Genomic DNA, 20,410 nt, shown 5'->3' on the forward strand with positions numbered 1-20,410 from the left:
TAAAGGAAATAAGAAACGAGTGGAGATTTTCTTTTTTTTTTCCTTAGGACAAGTTTAATAGAGCTACAAAACATGAGAAGGGCTTGAGCCCAAAGAGGTGACTATGGTACAAACATTGTTAACACAGCACTTGGTCATTAAGAGAAAGAGAGAGAGAGCTGGCAGGCTCAGCCAGCTGGCAGCTGCCCTGAGGGAGGGAGGAATGATGTGGATGAATCAGGCCCTGCGAGCGAGCAGAGGGCATGCCCAACTACCCCACACTGCCTGGGCTCCTGCTACAAAGACCTTCCAGTTGAAAGGTTGGGGAAGATCAAGCACATTTGTTCTGCAGACAGTAGCTAGGGAGTCAGCAGGCCCCAAGGGGGGGCAGGGAGAGGGGCCGGGGAGGACCGTCCATGGCTGCAGAGAGCATCTCCACAGAATACTTGGAGAAATATTCCTTACTCCCCTGAACATCAGGCTTGATGGTGTCACTCCCCGGCTTCCAGCCCACAGGGCACACTTCACCTGGCTCATCTGTGAACTGGAAGGCCTGGACAAGCCGAAGAGTTTCATCTATAGGGCGGCCCACAGGAAGGTCATTGATGGAGATCTGGCGAAGGATCCCCTTCTCATCGATGATGAAGAGAACCCTGAATGAAATTCCCTCATCTGCCTTTAAGACCCCCCATAATCTTGAGCAATGGTGCATTTGGGGTCAGACAACAATGGGATATTCACAGCTCCCAGTCCACCATTCCTCTCTACCGCATTGACCCAGGCAAGGTTCAGAAGTGCGAATCCACTGAGGCACAAATCGCTTGGCAGTTGATTTTCTTAAATTCTTCAGCTCGCTCACTGAAAGCAATAATCTCCATTGGGCACACAAAGGTGAAGTTCAAGGAGAAGAACAGCACAAGGTATTTCTCTTTGTAGTCAGAAAGTCTGATGTCTTTGAAGTGCCGGTCAGGCATAACAGCAGCAGCTTTGAAATTGGGGGCTGGGTACCCAATCTTGGCATTTCCAGCAGACATGTTGACAGCAACAGCAAGGCTCCGCAGACAAGCTCGGAGGAAGGACGAACACGTGGAGGATCTGGAGAACACCACGAGTGAAGATTTTCAAGCAGGGAAGTGACACAGACAAGCTTGCACTTTAGGAAAATTGCTTGAGGCAGCTAGGTGGCAAAGTAGATAGAGTGCTAAATCCTGGAGTCAGGAGGACCTGAGTTCAAATCTAACCTCAGATATTACTAGTTTGTGACCCTGGGCAAGTTACTTAACCCCAACTGTCTTAAAAAAAAAAAAAAAGGAAGAATACTACTTCACCAGCCCTGTGGAGGATGAATTGGAAAGGAGAGACTAGGACCAGGGACACCTATAAGGATGTTGTTGGAATGGTTCAAGTGAAAAGTGCTGAGACCTAAAGTACTGTAATGGCCATACAAGTAGAGAAAGAAGAAACAATGGATGCCAAGGACAACCTTTGTCTTCTGCTTGGAAATAAGTACAAGAACTGGGGGAAGGCAGTGGCTAGATGGCGAAGTCAATAGAGCACTGGTCCTAGAGTCAGGAGAACCTGAATTCAAATTTGACCTCAGACACTTAACACTTACTAGCCATGTGACCTTGGGCAAGTCACTTAACCCCAATTGCCCTGCCTTTCCCCTCCAAAAAAAGCAAGAAAAAAAATGAATTGAGGGAAGACAAGACCATTTTAGTCTTTACCCTAGTCACTGAGTAGTTCACATCCAAGAGACCTATTAACAGATTTTAAAAGGCATGAAACAATGAGTAATGAGAATGTAAAGAAGTGTTTACTGCTTCTTGAGGAGGTATGGAGGAGTTCCTCCATCTATCTGACCCAGTAGTTTGAGTTTGGCTAGGACAGGATGAGTCAGGATGTAGAGAAACACTGAGCCATGACATTTAAAGCCCTTATGCCTAACCCCTTTCCAGTTGTGTGTAATCCAACCACACTGGGCTTCTTGCTATTCCTCACATATAACACTCCGGGTATTTGTACTGGCTGTCTACCATGTCTCAAATGTGATCTCCACACCCATCTAATCCTTGACTTCCTTCAAGACTCAGTTCAAATCCTACCTTCTACAGGAGACATTTCCTGGTCTCCCCACTCAGTCCCTTCTCTCTAAAATTACCTCCCATTTACACGTAGAGTTATTTATTAGTTCTCTCCCCAGGCAGAACATGAGCTCCTCGAGAGCAAGCTTTATGTCTCTGCTTTTCTTTGTATTGCCAGTATTAGCACAATGCCTGGAATATAGTGTAACAAACACTTAGTGACTATAAGTCATGGACCAAGGACCAACTACCCACCTCCTGGAAGAAAGGTGATGGAATCAGGGTGCAGACTAAATTATATTCTTTGAATAGAAGAGAACAGAAAGAAATATCATGCCGTGATTAGGTCTAGGGTGGATAATCAACCAAATAAGACTTCAGGAAGATCTTCTTAGCAGAACTTTAGTTCATTGGCATGCACATAGGCTTGGTTTAGGAACCTAAAGTTAGCTTATGGCAAGTAGTTGTAATGGGAATGTAAATTTGAAAGATCTTCCCTGCCCCTAGGTTAAAGTGCACCTGGAGCCTGGGGTCTGGGAGGCTTGTTTTTCAGTAGATACTTCTTGATTGGCCAGTGAGTCAATAAGGTTGTTACATTCTCTGAGCCAGGAGAAGGCTATATAAGCCCTGATGTGTATCTTTGTTTTGGGGCTCACTTTGAGAAGTGTTCTGTGATTTGATATGGATTCTGGGAAGCCGTTGTCCAGAGCCCCCCAGCTTTGAAAAACCCAGATGTTGAAACCCAGATGTTGATTTGGTATGGATGTAATGCTTGGACAGTTTGGAAAGCTGTCTACTTGATCTGTTTTTGTCTTGATAATTCTGCCTGTATACTTCAGGGTGCTGACCTTTTTCCTCTGAACGAGGTAAAGGATATATGTTTGACTGATTAAAGTAAGCTTGTTAATCCATTTTGAGTTGCTTTCCTTTATCAAAGCAGATCCAAGAACCTGTGTGAGCAGCCACCCTAGGGACGCCAGGGTGCTTGCTGCTATAGTAGTCCAGAAGGCTATTTGGGAGCTTTGAGTATCCAGCACAACTTTCACTTGGTTTGTAAAGTCAGGAAGAATCACCTTTGTGAGTACAAATCTGGTCTCACTCACTAGCCTCATAAAGTGAACTAAAGAAGGAAATGGCAAACCTTTCCAGTCTCTTTGCCAAGAAAACCACAGATGAGATCACACCAGAGTAGGATAGGACTGAAATGACCCAACAACAATAACAGCATAAAGCTATTTGCTGCTCTCTGGTCTCTGGTCACTAGAAGTCAAAGTGGATCTTGTAATCAAGTGATGAACTGAGATGAGATTATTGTAAATCATCATTAACAACAGCTCCCTTTTCTATAGTACTTTATGGTTCACAAAGCACTTTGCATATGTAGGTATCTGTCTATATCTATCTATAGATAGAGATCTATAGATAGATCTGTTGAAAAAGAGAGAGAACATAAGCTTCATAATAATCATGTCAAGTAAGTAGTACAAAGACTAAGCTTCCCATTTAACAGATCAGAAAATTAAGGCTCAGAGAGTTTTAAGTGGTTTGCCACTTAACCCCAAGTGATTCAGCTGGTAAATGTTGGAGCTGAGATATAAAACCAGGGCTCTACTGAAGTCTTTCTCTACCCCTCTTAATTGTAGAGTCTTCCCTCTATTAATTATTTCCTATTTATCCTGTATACAGCTTACTTTTATATACATACATACATACATACATATATATGTGTATATATATATATATATATATATATATGTTTGCATTATCTCCCCCATTAAATAGTAAGCTCCTTGAGGGCAGGAGCTGTCTCTTTTGTATCCCCAGCACTTAGCACAGTGCCTGTCACATAGTAATCACTTAATACACATTTATTGATTCACTCCAAGTCCACTGCTGTTTGCCCTATACCATGTAGCCTACTTACTCGAATAAATATCAAACTAAATAAACATTAGAGTAAATAGAGGCCTTTCTGTTTCAGTTCATTTGAAAGTGAAAGCAGTTGCACTGCTTTTGGCACAGAGCCAACCAGTCATAGGGCAAGGATAGCCTTTTCAAGAAGTTGTACTTGGATGACCCTTACCCTCCCCATAGAAAACCTACTGCACATGTGACTGGCATTGAAAGTAGATTTAAACCCAAAAGGTCTTCTGCCCCGAGTCTGTGTAAATACACTGAGTCTGTGTAAATCCAAAGTGGCTCTCCCTGCAGCTAGTGCCACAGGTTTATGCTTCCAGTTTGTGATTCTGACCCTGGGTAGAATAGGACCTTCTGTCCCCTACACTGAAGTCATTTCTGATGACTCCTGATAAGCAGGACAGTGACAGGTGGTGTGGCATAGTATTAGGAGCTCTGGATTTGCCTTCAGAAGATTCAGGTTCCAAAGCTAGGTCAAGAATCAGAGATTCTGGATTCAAATCCTGACTCACTGTAAAGGTCACTTTGATTCTCTGGAACTCAGTTTTCTAATCTGTAAAATTGGGAGAGCTGGATAGCTGACTTCTCAGAGAGTTTCCCAGTCACAAAATCGCTGATCAAAATGTATTCCATGGGGGTGGCTGGTAGCACAGCGAGTAAGAACACTCCAGTGTCGGGATAACCTGGGGATCAAATCCGGGCTCAGACACTCAGCACCACACCCAGAAATAACTGGCGGTGTAATCTTGAGCAAGTTACTTAACCCCAATTGCTTAAAAAAGAAAAAAAAATTAGATTCATGAAAAGGAAACACCCATCTACCTTCTGATCTTGTGACATGAAACCTTGATCTGAGTAGTCAGCCATTGTCATGGAATACATTTTTTTTTAAGTAATCGGGGTTAAGTAACTTGCTCAAGGTTACATGGCCAGTTATTTTTGGGTGTGGTGCTAAGTATCTGAGCCCGGATTTGATTTGATCCCCAGGTCATCCCAACACTGGAGCCAGTGCTCTTACTCGCTGAGCCACCTGGCCGCCCCTAAGCAATTGGGATTAAGTAACTTGCTCAAGGTTACACAGCTAGGTGTTTCTGGATAGGTGCTAAGTGTCTGAGCCTGGATTCGATCCCAGGACACTGGAGCTGGTGCTCTTACTTGCTGTCCTACCTGGCTGCCCCCATGAATCTAATTTTTTAAAGAAGTCCAGAAGCATTTATTCAGCACTTCATTATTTTTTTTTACTTTTATTTATTTTACTTCATTTTTTACTTTTAATAGGGTTTTGTTTGTTTTTTGCCCTTTTGGAGGGCAATTGGGGTTAAGTAACATGCCCAAGGTTACACAGCTAGGTTTTTGTGTGTGTGTGGGTGGGTGTTAAGTGTCTGAGGCCAGAACCAAACTTGGATCCTCCTGACTTCGGGGGCCAAGCTTTACTTACTCCAACACCTAGCTGCCCCTATTTACTTTACTTTTACTACCTTGATTATGGGCTGAGACTATCAGTACAAGCAGAAAGATAATAAAAGAGTGGGGGGAAGGGTGATGACTCTTGAGTTTTCTGAAGTCTTTCAGTCAACAAGCATCTTCTAAGTGCTTTGTAATCTTTAATCTACTAATACTCCGTATTTATGTAGCAATACCAAGCTGGAGAAACTTGGAGTATGGACTAAGGAACAGGCTCCATCTGCTAACTGTGGACCAGCTAGTTTATGACCAGAGACCACAGCTGATCATCAGAGGATTGGCAACTAGGAGATAAAATTGTTTTGGTCACAATAACTCATTAAACTAAGGCACAGAGAAACAATGATCTGTATCAGGTGAGGTGACCCTCACTTAAAAGTGTAGTTATTTTCAAAGAAACTCAAAACGGATCAACTTTTAGTTATGAGGCATGAGTAGAAGGCTGAAACACCATACTGTAATCATATGGCATCAGAGAGATTTCAGAACGAAAAAGCAACATAAAAAACCTTACTCAAAGTACTTGAGTGGGTTCTCATAGGCCTCACATGCAATTAAGAGAATTTGTCCTTTAAATAAAGCCCTCTTGTAACCAACTGCTCTCCTATTTCAGGTTACTAAATTGAACATTAATGGAAGAAGGGCAAACACATTGTAACGGGAACTTCCCGTGCTTCAGGCCACCAAGTACGCAAGAGTATCCATCCAGCTTCTCTTAAGGGTAGACTTTGAACAGTCTGTTGAAATTTCCAGGGTCAAATAAAGATAGTGAAACAAAAGCTCACCTAATCTATTAACCTAAGGCCCTTAAAAAAAACTAAGTCAGTATAAAAAAAAAAAATCCAAGTGCCAAGATTAGTTTTGCCACTTTATTCACAAGTTGCTCATTTAAATATTTGCGTTAGAAAAAAATCAGTGTCATATGAACATCTGTATATAACAAATACAAATTTCATAAATTATTAAGGAGTACTGTTAATCATTTCTTCCAACACAGTAAATTCTTTTTTTTTTTTTAAGCAATTGGGGTTAAGTAACTTGCTCAAGGTTACACGGCCAGTTATTTCTGAGTGTGGTGCTGAGTGTCTGAGCCGGGGATTCTATCTCCAGGTCATCCCAACACTGGAGCCGGTGCTCTTACTCGCTGAGCCACCTGGCCGCCCCCAACACAGTAAATTCTTAACAAAACAGGACAACTATATTTTCTCCATGGCAAGTTAAACTGGCAGGTGCCTGAGGAATTTGGAGATAAAGATATGTAGTCCACTAGAAAGTGCTTTTAGTCAGTACATCTGGTCAAATCACATTTCACATTCACAGTGGTGGGGAGGACATCACCCTATTAAATATGAGACTGGTAACAGCTATTGCTTCCCCCAAAACCAATACTTCAAAGGACTTTTTTGACCCAGCAGAAAGTAATATTGGGAGCTAGCTAGGCTTCTAAAAATAACTAAGGAAATGCTGTGCTGTTCCTGTGTTTCCCATAGATCAGAAATTATCAGCAATGGTACATTTGTATTAATGGGACCATCAGAAGGTTGAAAACCGCACTAGATAGTGATATTCAAATTTTCCTCATATTCAGAAAGATTGTCCTTTCATTTTGGTCATGAAAAGAGTCCATTTTTTTAATGTTTACTAATGAAAAGTCATTAACATCTCCATTTAAATTAACACTAGGGAAGATAGGTTTAAATTTATCAAATTTTGCAAAAAAGCATTTAATTTAGAATGTGCTTATAAATTATGTGCTTCTGTACACACTTTACAGGTCAGCAGTATCACAAAACTGTTTGGAGAGCTGACACTGAGCAACTTAATTGGCCATATTAATTGTAACTTTGAATTAGTACCATCATCCCTGATAAAATTTTCAGCTCATAATCATTATCAGCAACCAAAGAAAAAATTATCTGTAAATAAAACAATTCCTAAGGATTATTGCAAACACTACCTGAGTTTTACATGTGCAATTTTAAGTATGTTAAGCACCAAATTATGTTTGCAAAATCTATATCCAAATTAAAACAAACTTTCAGTATCATTTGAATCCTACTTCACTGCCACTGAAATACAAAATCATCTTGAAAAGATCTGAAAACAAGCTGAGAAACATGGTCCAACATATGCCTTAGACGTTTTAATTTCTCTCCTAGGTAAGAACTTTATTGCTAACCTCCTATCCCATCCCATAACAGTTCCAACATAAATACATGCCAGAGAAGGTAAATCAATTGGCAGGTTAGATATAACATTCACAACCATCCCCACAATGGAATATATAAGCTACCTCTTTTGGTTGGTCCTTCCAGATCCAAGAGTACATATGGAAAATATATGAAATGAGAGAAAAAAATGTACCAAATTTCTCAGAAGCAGAACAAAGGAGCTCCAGGCACCCTGCCTGCAAAGTGCATTATTGCAGTTAAGTCTGGATTCGACATCTAATTACTCAATAAATTGCTTATATTTATAATCCCAAGTGCTAAACTCAAGTTCAAGTATGGCTCAATATCTAAGATTATAATTATACATATATATATTTAAAGACTTTCCCATCTCTTTAGTAAGCTAAAAGGAAAGGGTAGTTACATGAATTTTATCAGTACTAGAAGTACACTCAATTGTTTACAGGAAAATAATTGTTATTTACTTTGTCAAACCAGAGAAGTCAGAAGCAGCACTAATATTCCCAGAAATACAGGTCCTTGACTCAAGCAATATCTTGAAGAAAGTAAATTAAGGCAAGCCACACTAGTTGACATTTTAAGGCTATCATGAGCATCAGGGATCAAATTTGCCTAGGCAAAAAAATTAGTAACTAGTTATTTCCAATAAATATATTAGATGCAGAATTAAGTTTAAAGGAGTATTTACAGCACCAAATGCCATGTTAAAACTAAAATAGACCACATAAACACAAACAGTCTTTCAGTGAGTGGTGGGTGGCAATGAGAAGAAAACAACAAATTGTCCAAATCCTTAACTGCCACTTATACACAATATCAGGGGCCAAGGGATGCAATAATCTAATAAATACCAAGTAAACAGGAAAGTCCAGTGTCAAGTCACACTAATAGAGGCCCAAAGGGGATGGGGAACTTATGTCTAAGACATACAACTTCCTAGTTAACTTTCAGGGCATCTGTTTCCCTAGAGTAAGGGGAGAAACTTGTTTTCTCAAAATTGGTCTTCAAGTTCATCTCATAGTGGGACCTTTTTAGGTCCCTCGACTTACTCAAAGGTGGTATTTCTGATCATGCCTAGGACACTGCCTGAGTGGTGGGGCCCTTGTTTCCATCCACAGTGGGCACATTCTCAGTGGTTGAAACACCAAACAGCCCTTGCTACAAAGTTCTATTTTCATGAGGGAAAGAAAAAGTCAAACCATTCCAAAGACAAATGAATGTGTTTCAAGGTAGAATTTAAAATATCTACAGCTCCACCTCAGACACCAATTAAAAACTCCCCTTTAATTAGTGCTTTAATTTTTACACTCAGCACTAGATAGCATCTCTAGAGATAATGGCTGTTTGATAACTAGGCCTATTCTAAGAATAACCATTCAGAGGAAGCCCATCCCCAGACAAGCAGACTAGGTTGGCTATTTTGTCCCCAGTTCAGGTAATCAGTCCCCAAATCAGACTACTCTGATTTGAGTCCTAGGCCCAAGCTCAGTCACTAACTTGTTATCAGACTTAAGGCAAGTGTCTTCCTGGTTCTGAGTCTCAGATTATTTGTAAAATGAAGGTGCTGAAACAGATCCTATCTCAAGATCCTTCCAGTTCTGATAGCCTAGGATTCTCTAGGGATTTAGAGATGAATAGCACCTTCTTAGTGCTTCTTAAAACTCCATATATCTGAATATAGGTGAAGGAGCTATGATTTCCTTAATAGGAGGGTCTCCCAGCACAGGAACTCCTATCAATGGACCTTCTATGACTTAGTAGATTCCAAAGGAGGTAGGCAGGTCAATCAAAGTCACAGGGCTAAAAAGCATCAGAGGCAGAGTTTGAAAGTAGTTCTCTTGACCTCAACCCCAGCCCTCATCATCCCTGCTTCTAATTCCATGTCTTGATTTTCACTTCTCAATTCAAATCCTAAATTCATAAGAAAGCCTGCTCCTCCCCATAAAACTGAAAAGCAAGTCACATCTACTAAACACTCTCAAATTTGCTCCTTCAAGTGTTGCTATTTAGCAAGAAAACAAAAATGTAGAATTTCCCCCTCCACTATCATTTCCCCTTTATGTTGTCAGCAATGGCAAACAGAAGGTTTGGTCAAAGTTAAGAGGTAAGCTTAATAACCCTGACAGCTGAAAGCAGGGAAAGACTGCTTCATTAAGAAGTTAAGTTAGATGGATCTTGAGAAGCCAGGACAGGGTTAATATGCCTATTTAAAATCTCTGCCAAAAGTTCTCAGGATAATCTGGGAGTCTGAATTCACTTGCATAATTATTCTACTATCTACTCTTAGGGGAGAAGGGGGGCAAGGTAGGGAAAAGGTTCTACAAATTGAAGATACTTAAAGAGCCTTTGACGTGAAGCCCTTAGCAAAAGTGAGACCTTTATATTTTAAGGCATACATGCAGAGATCTATTTTCAAGTTTCCATACTCACATTTTCTAGGGCCTAAAAAATAAGAACACATCATTACAAAATGTATTCACAAGGACAACAGTCTAAATATTATAATACTGAACAGAATGATGGTGCTTTAGTATGCTTTGTAAATCACGTGTAACATTGAAAACTCCCTTTAAATCCCATTAAGTCTACAAGTGAATCATGACAGAATTATCAAGTTCAGAAGTATAGGGACAATAACCTAAAATGATCATGTTGTACTTCATTTTTAAACAAACTATGACTTTCAAATTTTTATATACCTGATGAAGAGTTCAACAGTAACCTGGAAATGTAGGAAAAGAAACTACTAGTATATTTTATTCTATGGTGACCCAAGAATTAAGCTTTTTTTTACATAAAACAAGCATTATTCAGGATGATTTTCTCAATTCAAATACTCTATAAAAAACCTATTTGTTAAACTAGACTATGCTCTGACCTCAAATTGGTTTCTTTTGTGCTTGTGGAAATAGATACACAACTGAGACCACTGTCTTTATCATCTAACTTAATTTTAATTTTAACCTAATTTAATTTAATTTAGTTTTAGCCTAATCTATTAAGTTAAATACTTTCAGCAGACATTTGTACATCGCTTTTTAAACAGTTAAGTTCAAATTTGATAAATAAAAAAATTCCATATCCCAACATTTGAATCAACTTTGCAATAGGTGGGAGGAGAGGTAGAGACTTACTCACTCCCTTTACAAAACATGTCAATTGAGTCCGAATTAAAATAAACCACTGTAACTGTGATATCATCCCTATACATCCTTGCTAAATCATCTGGCAATGTCAACATGGCAGAAAGCCTCTCCTGGTCCATCTCTCCATATTCGTTGCATCCAATGGCATGCCTTATTAGGTGAGTGGCAGCAGTTTGGTCAGGGGCATGAAGGCCTTTGGCTTTTCTTTGGAGTAACAGGCTTTGCATGAGGCCCAAATTTGTTGGTTTTTCAGTCAGTTCGGGTTTCTGCCTACTGGCCTCAAGGTGCTCCACAACAAGTCTAACCACATCCTCATTACCCAGCAGATCCCACAGTCCATCAGAAGCCATAACAAGGAACTTATCCTTAGGTCTCAATTTGTGGTAAGTTATTTCTGGTTCTGCAGTCAAATAAGGTGGTGTGTAGTAGTTAGAAGGCGTAAACCGATAAATATTCAAAGCCTCAGTATTAAAACCTCTCTGGAGGACACTTTGCTGCAGTTCTTTACTCCATTTTAACTGGACGTCACCAAATGCCCTGGAAGGCATGAGAACGCCTAACAGCCTATCATCCACAATGATAGTTCTCTCCTCAGATTCTGGGTGTTCCTTCTTTAGCCTTAAGAGTTCAGCTTTGTTCCAGGCATTATGGTCTCGGGTGAGGGGCATAGAAGACCATGCCCCATTTTCCTCCTGTACACCAAGTATAGCACGACAGTCCCCAGCATTTGCCACATGTAGGTGAATCCCATCAATGTGAGCCATACAGGCTGTTGCACCAGAAAATGCAACCTGCAGGGAGAGGTTTCTCAACATTTCATCCTCCAAGGGAGCCTGAATTTCCAGAGAGATGTCAGAATCCAATCTCTGGAAGGAATATGTTAATGCTTCCTTTATGCTGAGTCCCATTTCCATATGCAGGTCAAGCAGCTCTTGCCAATAGACGCGGAGATGGTCAAAGTGCACAGAAGTAACTTCCTTGTAAAGACTGTCCCCTGGGTGCTTATGCCACTGAAGGATAGGCAGGAGAGGTTTCATACTCTCCATGGCATCTTCCATCATCTCCAGGGTTTGATGAGACATCAAGGACACGGCAACATAATAGAAGAGCCTTTCACTTACTGCTTGGGCACAAGCATGGCCCCCATGCCCATCAAAGACACCAAACATCATTCCTTTAGTTTGGAGGCAAGTTGCTATACTTTGACGGTCCTCAACTGGAGAGTTGGCTGCCAACTGGTTACTTTCAAACCTTAACACTGAATTGGGAGGTCTGCCCTCATGTTTGATAATTCTATGTGATGATTCACCACCTCTGAAGACTTCACTTATCTGGGCAGGTGTGAGCTGCAAATGAAAGTCATCTTCTTCAGTGGAAGTGTGTCTGAAAGCTTTTTGTATAAAAATGCCATTATTGTGTGGATCACAATCTACTGCTGATTTAAATAGCCCTTTAGAAAAAAACTGCCATTTCAAATTATTCCTGTTTTGGGGGCATCTTGAATACAAATGTCTTTTTCCTTGTAAGGTGGCAATGTTTCTGGCCGAATTTAAAATCCCACAGGTCACAGCATGAAACATTATGAAATTAGACTGGATAGGGCTATTCCTTCAGGAGAACCAGATTTTTTTAAACCTGAAAATCAAAAAAATTAAAAACTTAAAAGCTTAAGGAGATTTAATTCTTGAAATAAGACATGCAAATATATACTGAAATTATTTCACTGTCCTTTAGAATTCAAAACATTTAAGTGCTGGTTTTGGAGTCAGAAGATCAGGCCCAGATCCGAAAGTGACCCCCAGTGGGACTCTAGGGCAAGTCATTTAACTCACCTGGGCCTAGCTAGGTGGCACAGTGAATAAATGCTGGACCTGGAGCCAGAGGGACCTGAATTCAAATTTACTAGCTGTAAGACCCTGGGCAAGTCACTTCACCCTGTTTCCCTCAATTTCCCCAGCTGTCGAATGAGCTGGAGAAGGAAATGGCAAACCAATCCAGTATCTCTGCCAAGAAAACCCCAAATGGGGTTATGGGTTTGGACATGACTGAAACAACTTAACAAAAATGAAAGCTTTGAACCAGCACTGAGAGATGATGAAGTGAATCCCTATCTTAAATACTAATATTCCTACTCAATATATATTTTATTTATTTATTTTTTTAAGCAATCGGTTAAATAATTTGCTCAAGGTTACACGGGCCAGTTATTTCTGGGTGTGGTGCTAAGTATCTGAGCCCAGATTTGATCCCCAGGTCATCCTGACACTGGAGCTGGTGCTCTTACTCCCTGAGCCACCTGGCCACTCCCCCACTATATATTTTAACTTGTAAGGAAAAGACAAGCAAGATTCTGGAACCACAGTCATTAAATATGACTAAAGCTATCCCATCTTCCCAACTGAAATGCAGAAAATATTGGATAAATTTGTCCCTTGCTCAAATCTAAAAAGCAACCAAGCTTCAAAAACAAAAGCCACCAACTCCTGGATCACCAAGCCTCCATCTAATGGACAGGCCTCAGGTTAACTGGGCTAACTCCCAGATGACCCTCAGAAAAACTGGCTCAATCCCCTCAAAGGTCAAGCTCTGAGTCCAGGAAAGGCAAGGCTGGTTTACTTACCCCTTGCCACCACACTCATCACCTCCAGGTGGAAGAGAACAAAGGGCAGGCAGCTTCCTCCTTCAGCTTAACCTCACTTGGAAAGCAAACTCCACCAGACACACCCAGAGTCTGGGCCTGGAGGGTCACTGATGCTCAGGGCCAGGGCTCTTCTGGTCCTGGCAGGGTCTACAGGAGAAAGATACAGGTTAGAGTCCGCAGCTGCATGGGTTTGGGGGAATCACTCAAGGCTCTGAACCTGGTGCTCTAATCTGCAAAATGGGTGGGAGAAGGGGTGGCCAGGTGGCTCAGCGAGTAAGAGCACCGGCTCCAGTGTTGGAATGACCTGAAGATCGAATCCCGGGCTCAGATACTTAGCACCACACCCAGAAATAGCTGGCCGTGTAACCTTGAGCAAGTTACTTAACCCCGACTGCTTAAAAAAAAAAAAATGGGTGGGAGAGGAGGGCGTCGGGCCCTAGCCAAGGGGCGCCCGGGTGGCATTTTATACCTGGAAAAGCTCCGTGCTGACAAAAGGGGGTCAGAGGTCGGGGGTCCAGTAAGGCTGGGCTACCTCGAACTTTGCATGAGTTGGAAGTGGGTGTCGGGGGAGGGGAGCGCGGATGGGGGCGGTGTTGAGGTTGAGAATGATGGCTAACCCTGGCACAGCAGCCTGGTCCAGGCTTTGCTCCTAAGCCCAGGTGAATTACTGATCGCCCGGCCTGGGCCGGAAGCCAGACTGATGCAGACAGTGCAACCCCGGGCACGTCTGGGCCTCAGTTTCCCCAGCTGTAAAACAGGAGGGTCTCTCAGGCGCTTACCGAGTAGGGCTCAGCGCAGGGGGAGCAGGGTCCCTGCCTCCATCGCGGGCAGCCAAGCCCGGCGGCCCCGCCCACTGACCTGGGGCCCGCCTTCCAGCCCCGCCGCGGGCTGCCCTGGGCTCCGCCACCGCCACCGCGCGCTGGCGGCTCGAGAAGGGGCCGCGGGAAGCCCCGGGTCAGGGCGCAGCTGCTGCGGAGACGGAGGAGCCTCGATCAACGGCCGGCCCGGCGCGCGCCCTCCTCCCCCCGCCCGGCGCCCCCCCGCAGTGCCCCGGCCGCACCTGAACAAGCAAAGCCGCAGTCGCAGAGCAAGCACACCTCCCGTCAGGTCCCCAGGTTTCTCCTCCACACCGACAGCTTCAACTCCCCCTGCCTACCCCGGACTCCCGGCAGAGAAGAAGAGAGCAGCAACGCCCACCTCCTTGCCTCCACGCGCCTCTGCCATTGGTCGAGCGAGAGCGGCCCCGCCGGTGACGGCTAGGGGCGGGGCCCAATGGGAAGAGCCGGCTGAGGGTGGCCGGAGGCTTCGTCCCCTCGCCTTACCTCGCTCACCCCGCCTGCCCTGGGTGGGGGCGGGGCGGGGCGGGGGCGCGGCCATTAACCCCTCACCTCCCCATCCCGCCGCTGATGCCCGGAACTGAACCGAAAACGCCTGGGCTGGGGAGAGAGGAGGTTTGGAAATATAGAAGAAAGTCTGTGCTACATCTGAACCCCGAGCGGGGCTGGGGAAGGGGAGGGCGCAGGGACGGCACCCTAGGGCGACCTCAGGGCGACACTGACCTCGGAATGGAGAGTGCTGGACACTCTGTCCGAGCTGGCAGTGACCTCAGACCATAGGCTATCTGCACGCGCAGCGTCAGAGCTAGGAGAAACCCTAGAGGTCATTTCGTTCAGAGGAGTCAAATCAAGGCCTCCGAGGACGAAGCCCAAACCAGATTAAGATGTCATTGGAAAATGTGCAGCAAACTGAATAGAACAGTACGACACAGATGATGCTAATTTGTGATTTTCTAAGACTGTGTGCAACATGTGGCGCCTTCCCTTGGCACCTAAGTTCTTGAACCCAAAGCTTACCTCTTCTTTGAAACTTAATTTCCCACTATGTTTCCTATCTTGTTTTATTTTGTTTTTAATATGATACACAGATAGGATATATACTCATGTAAGTTGTGGACTTGGAGCATTGGCAGCTATGTGCTCCCTCACTGAAATCCAATCCACTTGCAAGAAATTACTTCACCTTCCCAATGTCAGGGTCCTCTTCAAGAATGAAGGACAAACAATGATCTGTATCAGTAGCTGGCCCACTGGGGACCCAACTGGACATTTCCTTCCTTCCTTCTTTCTTTCTTTCCTTCCTTCCTTCCTTCTTTCCCTCACATGTGGATGCTTTGCCCAAAGGAATATAAATTTCGATCCCTGAAACCTCAGGATATCTTGGGGTTTGTAAACTAGATTTCTTTTAGGACCACACCTTAAACCCAATCACTCTTGACTCTTACTGATTAGCCAACAATAGGTCCCAGCCCAAGCCTCTTTTGATCAGTGTTTGGGCCCTGATTGTCTCAGAGTGAATGTAAATAGCAATTGTTTCTGTCTTGACCAGACTGAGGATTTTTGCCTCCCAGATTGATTTTTTTTTTTTGGCTAGGTCAAAAAGGTCATTCTTTGCCTGATTCTTATCTAGCCTTAATCACTGAATGGGTGTTGCCTCAGTCAAAAAGAGACCAGAGAAAGATTTAACTTAAAAAGGTAAGGTCTCCACTGCATCCAGGGCCATCTCCAGTCCCCCTGACCCACTGATGCCACTGGGTCCACATGGCTCCTGAGGAGAAAGTGAGGCTGGTGACTTTGTACAGCCCTCCCTCACTTAAAGCTAATCCACTTATAACTCATGATGACATCACCTTCCTGCTGTCATGGTCCTCTTCAAGAAAGAAGGGCAAAAAAATTAAAAAAAAAAAAAAGAACAAAGGGCAAACAACAAGCTTTCACATAGGTAAAAATTGAGTCAAGGGGTCTGGATGAAAGTTCAGAGAACAATATGAAATAGTCTTCCTGATCATACTCTTATCTACTAGAGTTATTGCTTCCTGCTGTGTAAACAGCCTAATGTTTAAAGCCTCAACAAAACTTCCCAATCCATATGATTCCAGGCCTCTCTGGTCCTGGCCCAGAACAGAGACTTGCTGCAAGGCATTTTCCCCTTATTCTCAATCTAGGGCATGAAATAAAATTACTTTGGAAATGTCTTTGGAGCTCCAAGTCCACAACCTCTTGAGTTGATTCTCTAAGTATCTTTCCCCAGGACTCATAATTATGTGCATTATGTCATCACAATAACTTTATTGAATATAGGATAAAATAAAAAAGAAATTCAGCATAACTCAGTCATCCAAAGGAAATCTGATAAAGGAATCCAGACTCTTATCTCCACCAGAGTGCAGATAGCTATTGATAACTATCTTTCTCCAACATTCCTACTTATTTCCCTCCCCAGTCTTCCTTGCTGACAGAAACATTCTCCAAACACACACATAGCAAGAGTTCACAAAGGATCCTGCAGAAGGAGCTTCTGCTTTCTTTCCTCACTCTCTTGTCAGATTGTGAACCAGATTCATTAGCAGTTTATGGCTCTTGCTGATTTGGGGTAAACAGTCTGCAACATCCCCAGCTTGCATCCTTCTGCTCAAGCTTGATGCTTTATGTTTCTGGATTCCAAGGAAATCAGACTGGCAAGAGAGAGATGCTAAATATAGCCATCATCCCTTTTATCTTGTACTCCTCATCACAAAGGGGATCAGCATGACAGGGGTTTAGGACAAGCCTACTTCACACACATAGTAAATCGGCACTTCATAAATGCTTGTTGATTGACTGAATAAAAAGGATCTCAGAACTTGCCCTCTTCCAGTCATCAGAGGCATAGAGGAAGTGCCCCCTAGTGGGGTGATTTTCCTGTTCCCCACTTTTCAGCTCCTTTTTTGGGTATTGTCTTCTCCCATTAGAGTGTAAATTCTTTGATTGTCTTTCTTCTTCCTTATATTTTTATTCCTTATATTTCTATCACCATGTGCCTAAGCACATGCTGTTCAGTCATTTCAGTTATGTTAATTCTTCAGGACCCTATTTGGGGTTTTCTTGACAAAAATACTGGAGTGGTTTGCCATTTCCTTCTCCAGTTCATTTGATAAAGGAGGAATGGAGGCAAACAGGATTGAATGACTTGCCTGGGGGTCACACAGCTAGAGAGTGTCTGAGGCTGGATTTGAATTCAGGTTTCCATACCTCTTTCTATACCACCTAGCTGCCCTACAAAGACATAGTAAGCATTTAAATTCATGTTGCCTGCCTGACTGTCAGAGACTCAAAGCAGAATCCTTGCCAAGCTACATTCATATACCCCAAACCTCCCCAGACCTGGTCATCATTTTCTCTCTTCCCCTACATTCTGTTGTTATTCAGTCATTTCAGGCTCTTCATGACCCTATTTGGGGTTTTCTTGACAGAGATACTGGAATGGTTTGCTATTTCCTTCTCCAGCTCATTTTCCAGATGAGGAAACTGAGGTAAACAAGGTAAAATGATTTCCCCAGGGTCACACAGCTAGTAAATGTCTGAGGCCAAATTTGAGCTCAGGGAGATGTGTTCCTGACTTCAGGCCAGGCACTGCCCCATCTAGCAGCCCCTAAATTCTTCCACTTCCAATTTCCCTTCTGGAACAGTTGCTTATATGGGTCTATTGCTTAGTTATCAAACAGTTATAGTATCTTTGTATGTCTTATCTTCTTAGAAGAACTTAGAAGTTCTCAAGCACAGGAAATATTTTAATTATTTTAGTAACTCCCCCAGTCTAGTTAGTAATGATTGTTGAACAGAATTGGTGAATTGCTTCTGAGTCTCTCCAACAGAAACACATTCCCCATGGGCAGGAAAATCCAAAGCAGGCAGCTCCTGATCAATCAGAAAATGTAGCAAAGCTAGAAATCCCAGCTCTTCTGTCCATTCTCTGTAAACTTGGGCATTTCCAAGTTCTCTGGTCCTCCTATTTCCTACCCTCAAAAATGAAATGACCTCTTTTTTTTTTTTTTTTTTGCTTCCTCACTACCATAGTTTGAGGGGACAAGTTTCATCATCTTTCTTAGTCTGTTCTTCTAAGGAACCTGAGACAGAGTAGAGAGGAGACCTAGATTTGGAGTGAGAGGACCTGAGTTCAAACCAGGTAACTTACTAGCCATGTGACCTTGGGTAAATCACTTCCTTTGTGGACATTAAACCTACAATAATAAGAATGGGAAGAATAGGAGCAGCAAGCATTGCTTTCACATATTGGAGGACTTTCATGCGGAAGATGAATCAGATTTGTTCGCCTTCACCCTAAGGGCAGAAGTTTTAGAAAAAATAAAAAGCACTGACTGTTAGAACTGTACAGAATTATAATGGGCTCTCTGGAGAGGTGATAGGTTCCTGCTCATTGCAGAATCTTAGCAAAAGCAAAGACCTCAGAAGCCAACTCACATTATTTCTATTACATGCCTGGTCAGAGGGTCGTTCAACCTTTATTTACAGACCTCAAGAGAAACCTACTGCATCTGAGGTGTCAAACTCTGAGCCCTCAAAACTCCCAAGCATAGCCTGAACCAAATTAAAATGGTACTGGAAAATGTTTAATGAAATAAATAAAAATACAATCCAACATAGATAATGTCAAGATGTGGTTTTCTAAGTCAATATACAGCAGCAAGAATCCAATTCTCTTTGATTTGACTCCAAATTACCTCCCAAGGCAATCCATTCTTATCTGGGATAATTCTAATTATTACAAAAGCTTTCCTTACATCAAGCCTAATTTATAGCTTCTTTGCAACCTCTACCAGTTGTTCTTAGTTCTGGCTTTTGAGGGCCAGGCCAAGAAAGTCTAACAATTCTTGCACACAATAACATTTCAAAGGCTTCAAAATCATATAATTTATATGTATAATTTACCCAAGTAACTGACCAAAAAAAAATGTTAAGCAGCATAGAGTCAAGGATAGCTCCCTGGAACCCTCCACTAGAGACCCCCTTTCATCTCTTATGGCCTTTGGATTTGATCATTCAGCCATGTCTGAAGCTACATCATAACTTGAGCAACTCTGTCTCTGTTTCTTCCTTCTTCTCTCTTCTTCCTCTCCCTTCTCCCTCTCCCTTTCCTTCTCCCTTTCTCTTCAGTCCCTTTTGTCCTATCAATGCTTTTTTCTCTTTTTGGAAGGGAAAAACACAGAAATTGAAGCAGAGGTATACTAGAACCAGCTCAAACCTTTTCAAATATGAGCATTTACACCTTGAAAACTAGCAAACAATCAGGGCTTGATTTCTTGTTTCGTTGATTGTCTCAAGATAATGGGAAATTTTTCATAATTCAGATTGAACTTAAAAGTTTGTCCTAGATGTTTTTTTTTTCCTTCAGAAAGCTGGTTGTTAAATATTTGCTAGCACACTCCGGAGGTGAAGCCTTTATGCCAGGTTGAAGGGACTTACTCCAATGTTTTGGGGAGGTTCAGAAAGATTTTGGATTAGGATGGTTGTTGCTGTCCACCTTTAGGAAGTCGGCAGGCAAAAATCAAGGCCTCTAGGGAAACTATATCATGAACCTGGAGGTTAAAATTAAGTTCTTGACTTTCTGCCTTCATTCCTCTTGTTCCCCAATTTGTGCCCCAACCTCCTGGATCCTGATTTTTTATTTTGGTTCCATGTAATGGATTGAACACTTCTATTTTAGCAAAATCACTAAATTAGAAACCTGAGTTATTTTAGAGGCATGATGATGAATCAGAAACCCACAAACAAGGGGAGACTGCAGGCTGTTTTCTAAGTGACCTTAAATGACATTCTGAAGGTATAATAATGGCTCTGGGAAGCCCACCTGGCTATTGAATTGAGCTCAGGGAGTTAGAGAGAAGTAGAGGGCAGGAATGGAAGAACAGACTCATGAAAGTACATTTTTCTGAAGATCTCTTCTTTGTCATTGAAAGGGACAACCCTCACCTAACTGAACACAAGCCTGTTTAGACAGTGAAATAACTTCAGATCCAAACTTTATCCACAACCCTAATATTATCTCAGGCAGCTAGGTGGTGCAATGGATAGAGCACAAGGCTTGGAATCAGGAAGACTCATCTTCGTGAGTTCAAATCTGGTCTCAGACATTTACTAGCTGTGTGACCCT

At 42.5% G+C, this 20,410-nt stretch overlaps 1 protein-coding gene and 1 pseudogene across 1 annotated transcript; both read right to left on the reverse strand.

Annotated features, from left to right (window-relative positions):
* Positions 1–122: 122 nt before the first annotated feature.
* On the reverse strand, positions 123–1,060 carry LOC138159606 (peroxiredoxin-1-like; annotated as a pseudogene).
* A 7,212-nt stretch (positions 1,061–8,272) lies between these two features.
* Positions 8,273–14,618, reverse strand: PDP2 (pyruvate dehydrogenase phosphatase catalytic subunit 2). The gene is made up of 3 exons (XM_069085821.1): positions 14,484–14,618; positions 13,403–13,570; positions 8,273–12,417 (listed from the first exon to the last, which is right to left on the reverse strand). Exon 3 carries the CDS (start codon positions 12,360–12,362, stop codon positions 10,767–10,769), a length of 1,596 nt encoding a protein of 531 aa, XP_068941922.1. The 5' UTR covers positions 12,363–12,417; positions 13,403–13,570; positions 14,484–14,618; the 3' UTR covers positions 8,273–10,766.
* Positions 14,619–20,410: the final 5,792 nt, after the last annotated feature.

This window comes from Petaurus breviceps, unplaced genomic scaffold, assembly GCF_028583685.1.
Source record: "Petaurus breviceps papuanus isolate PSGF00001 unplaced genomic scaffold, PetGlider_PUasm1.0 176, whole genome shotgun sequence".
NCBI lineage: Eukaryota > Metazoa > Chordata > Mammalia > Diprotodontia > Petauridae > Petaurus > Petaurus breviceps.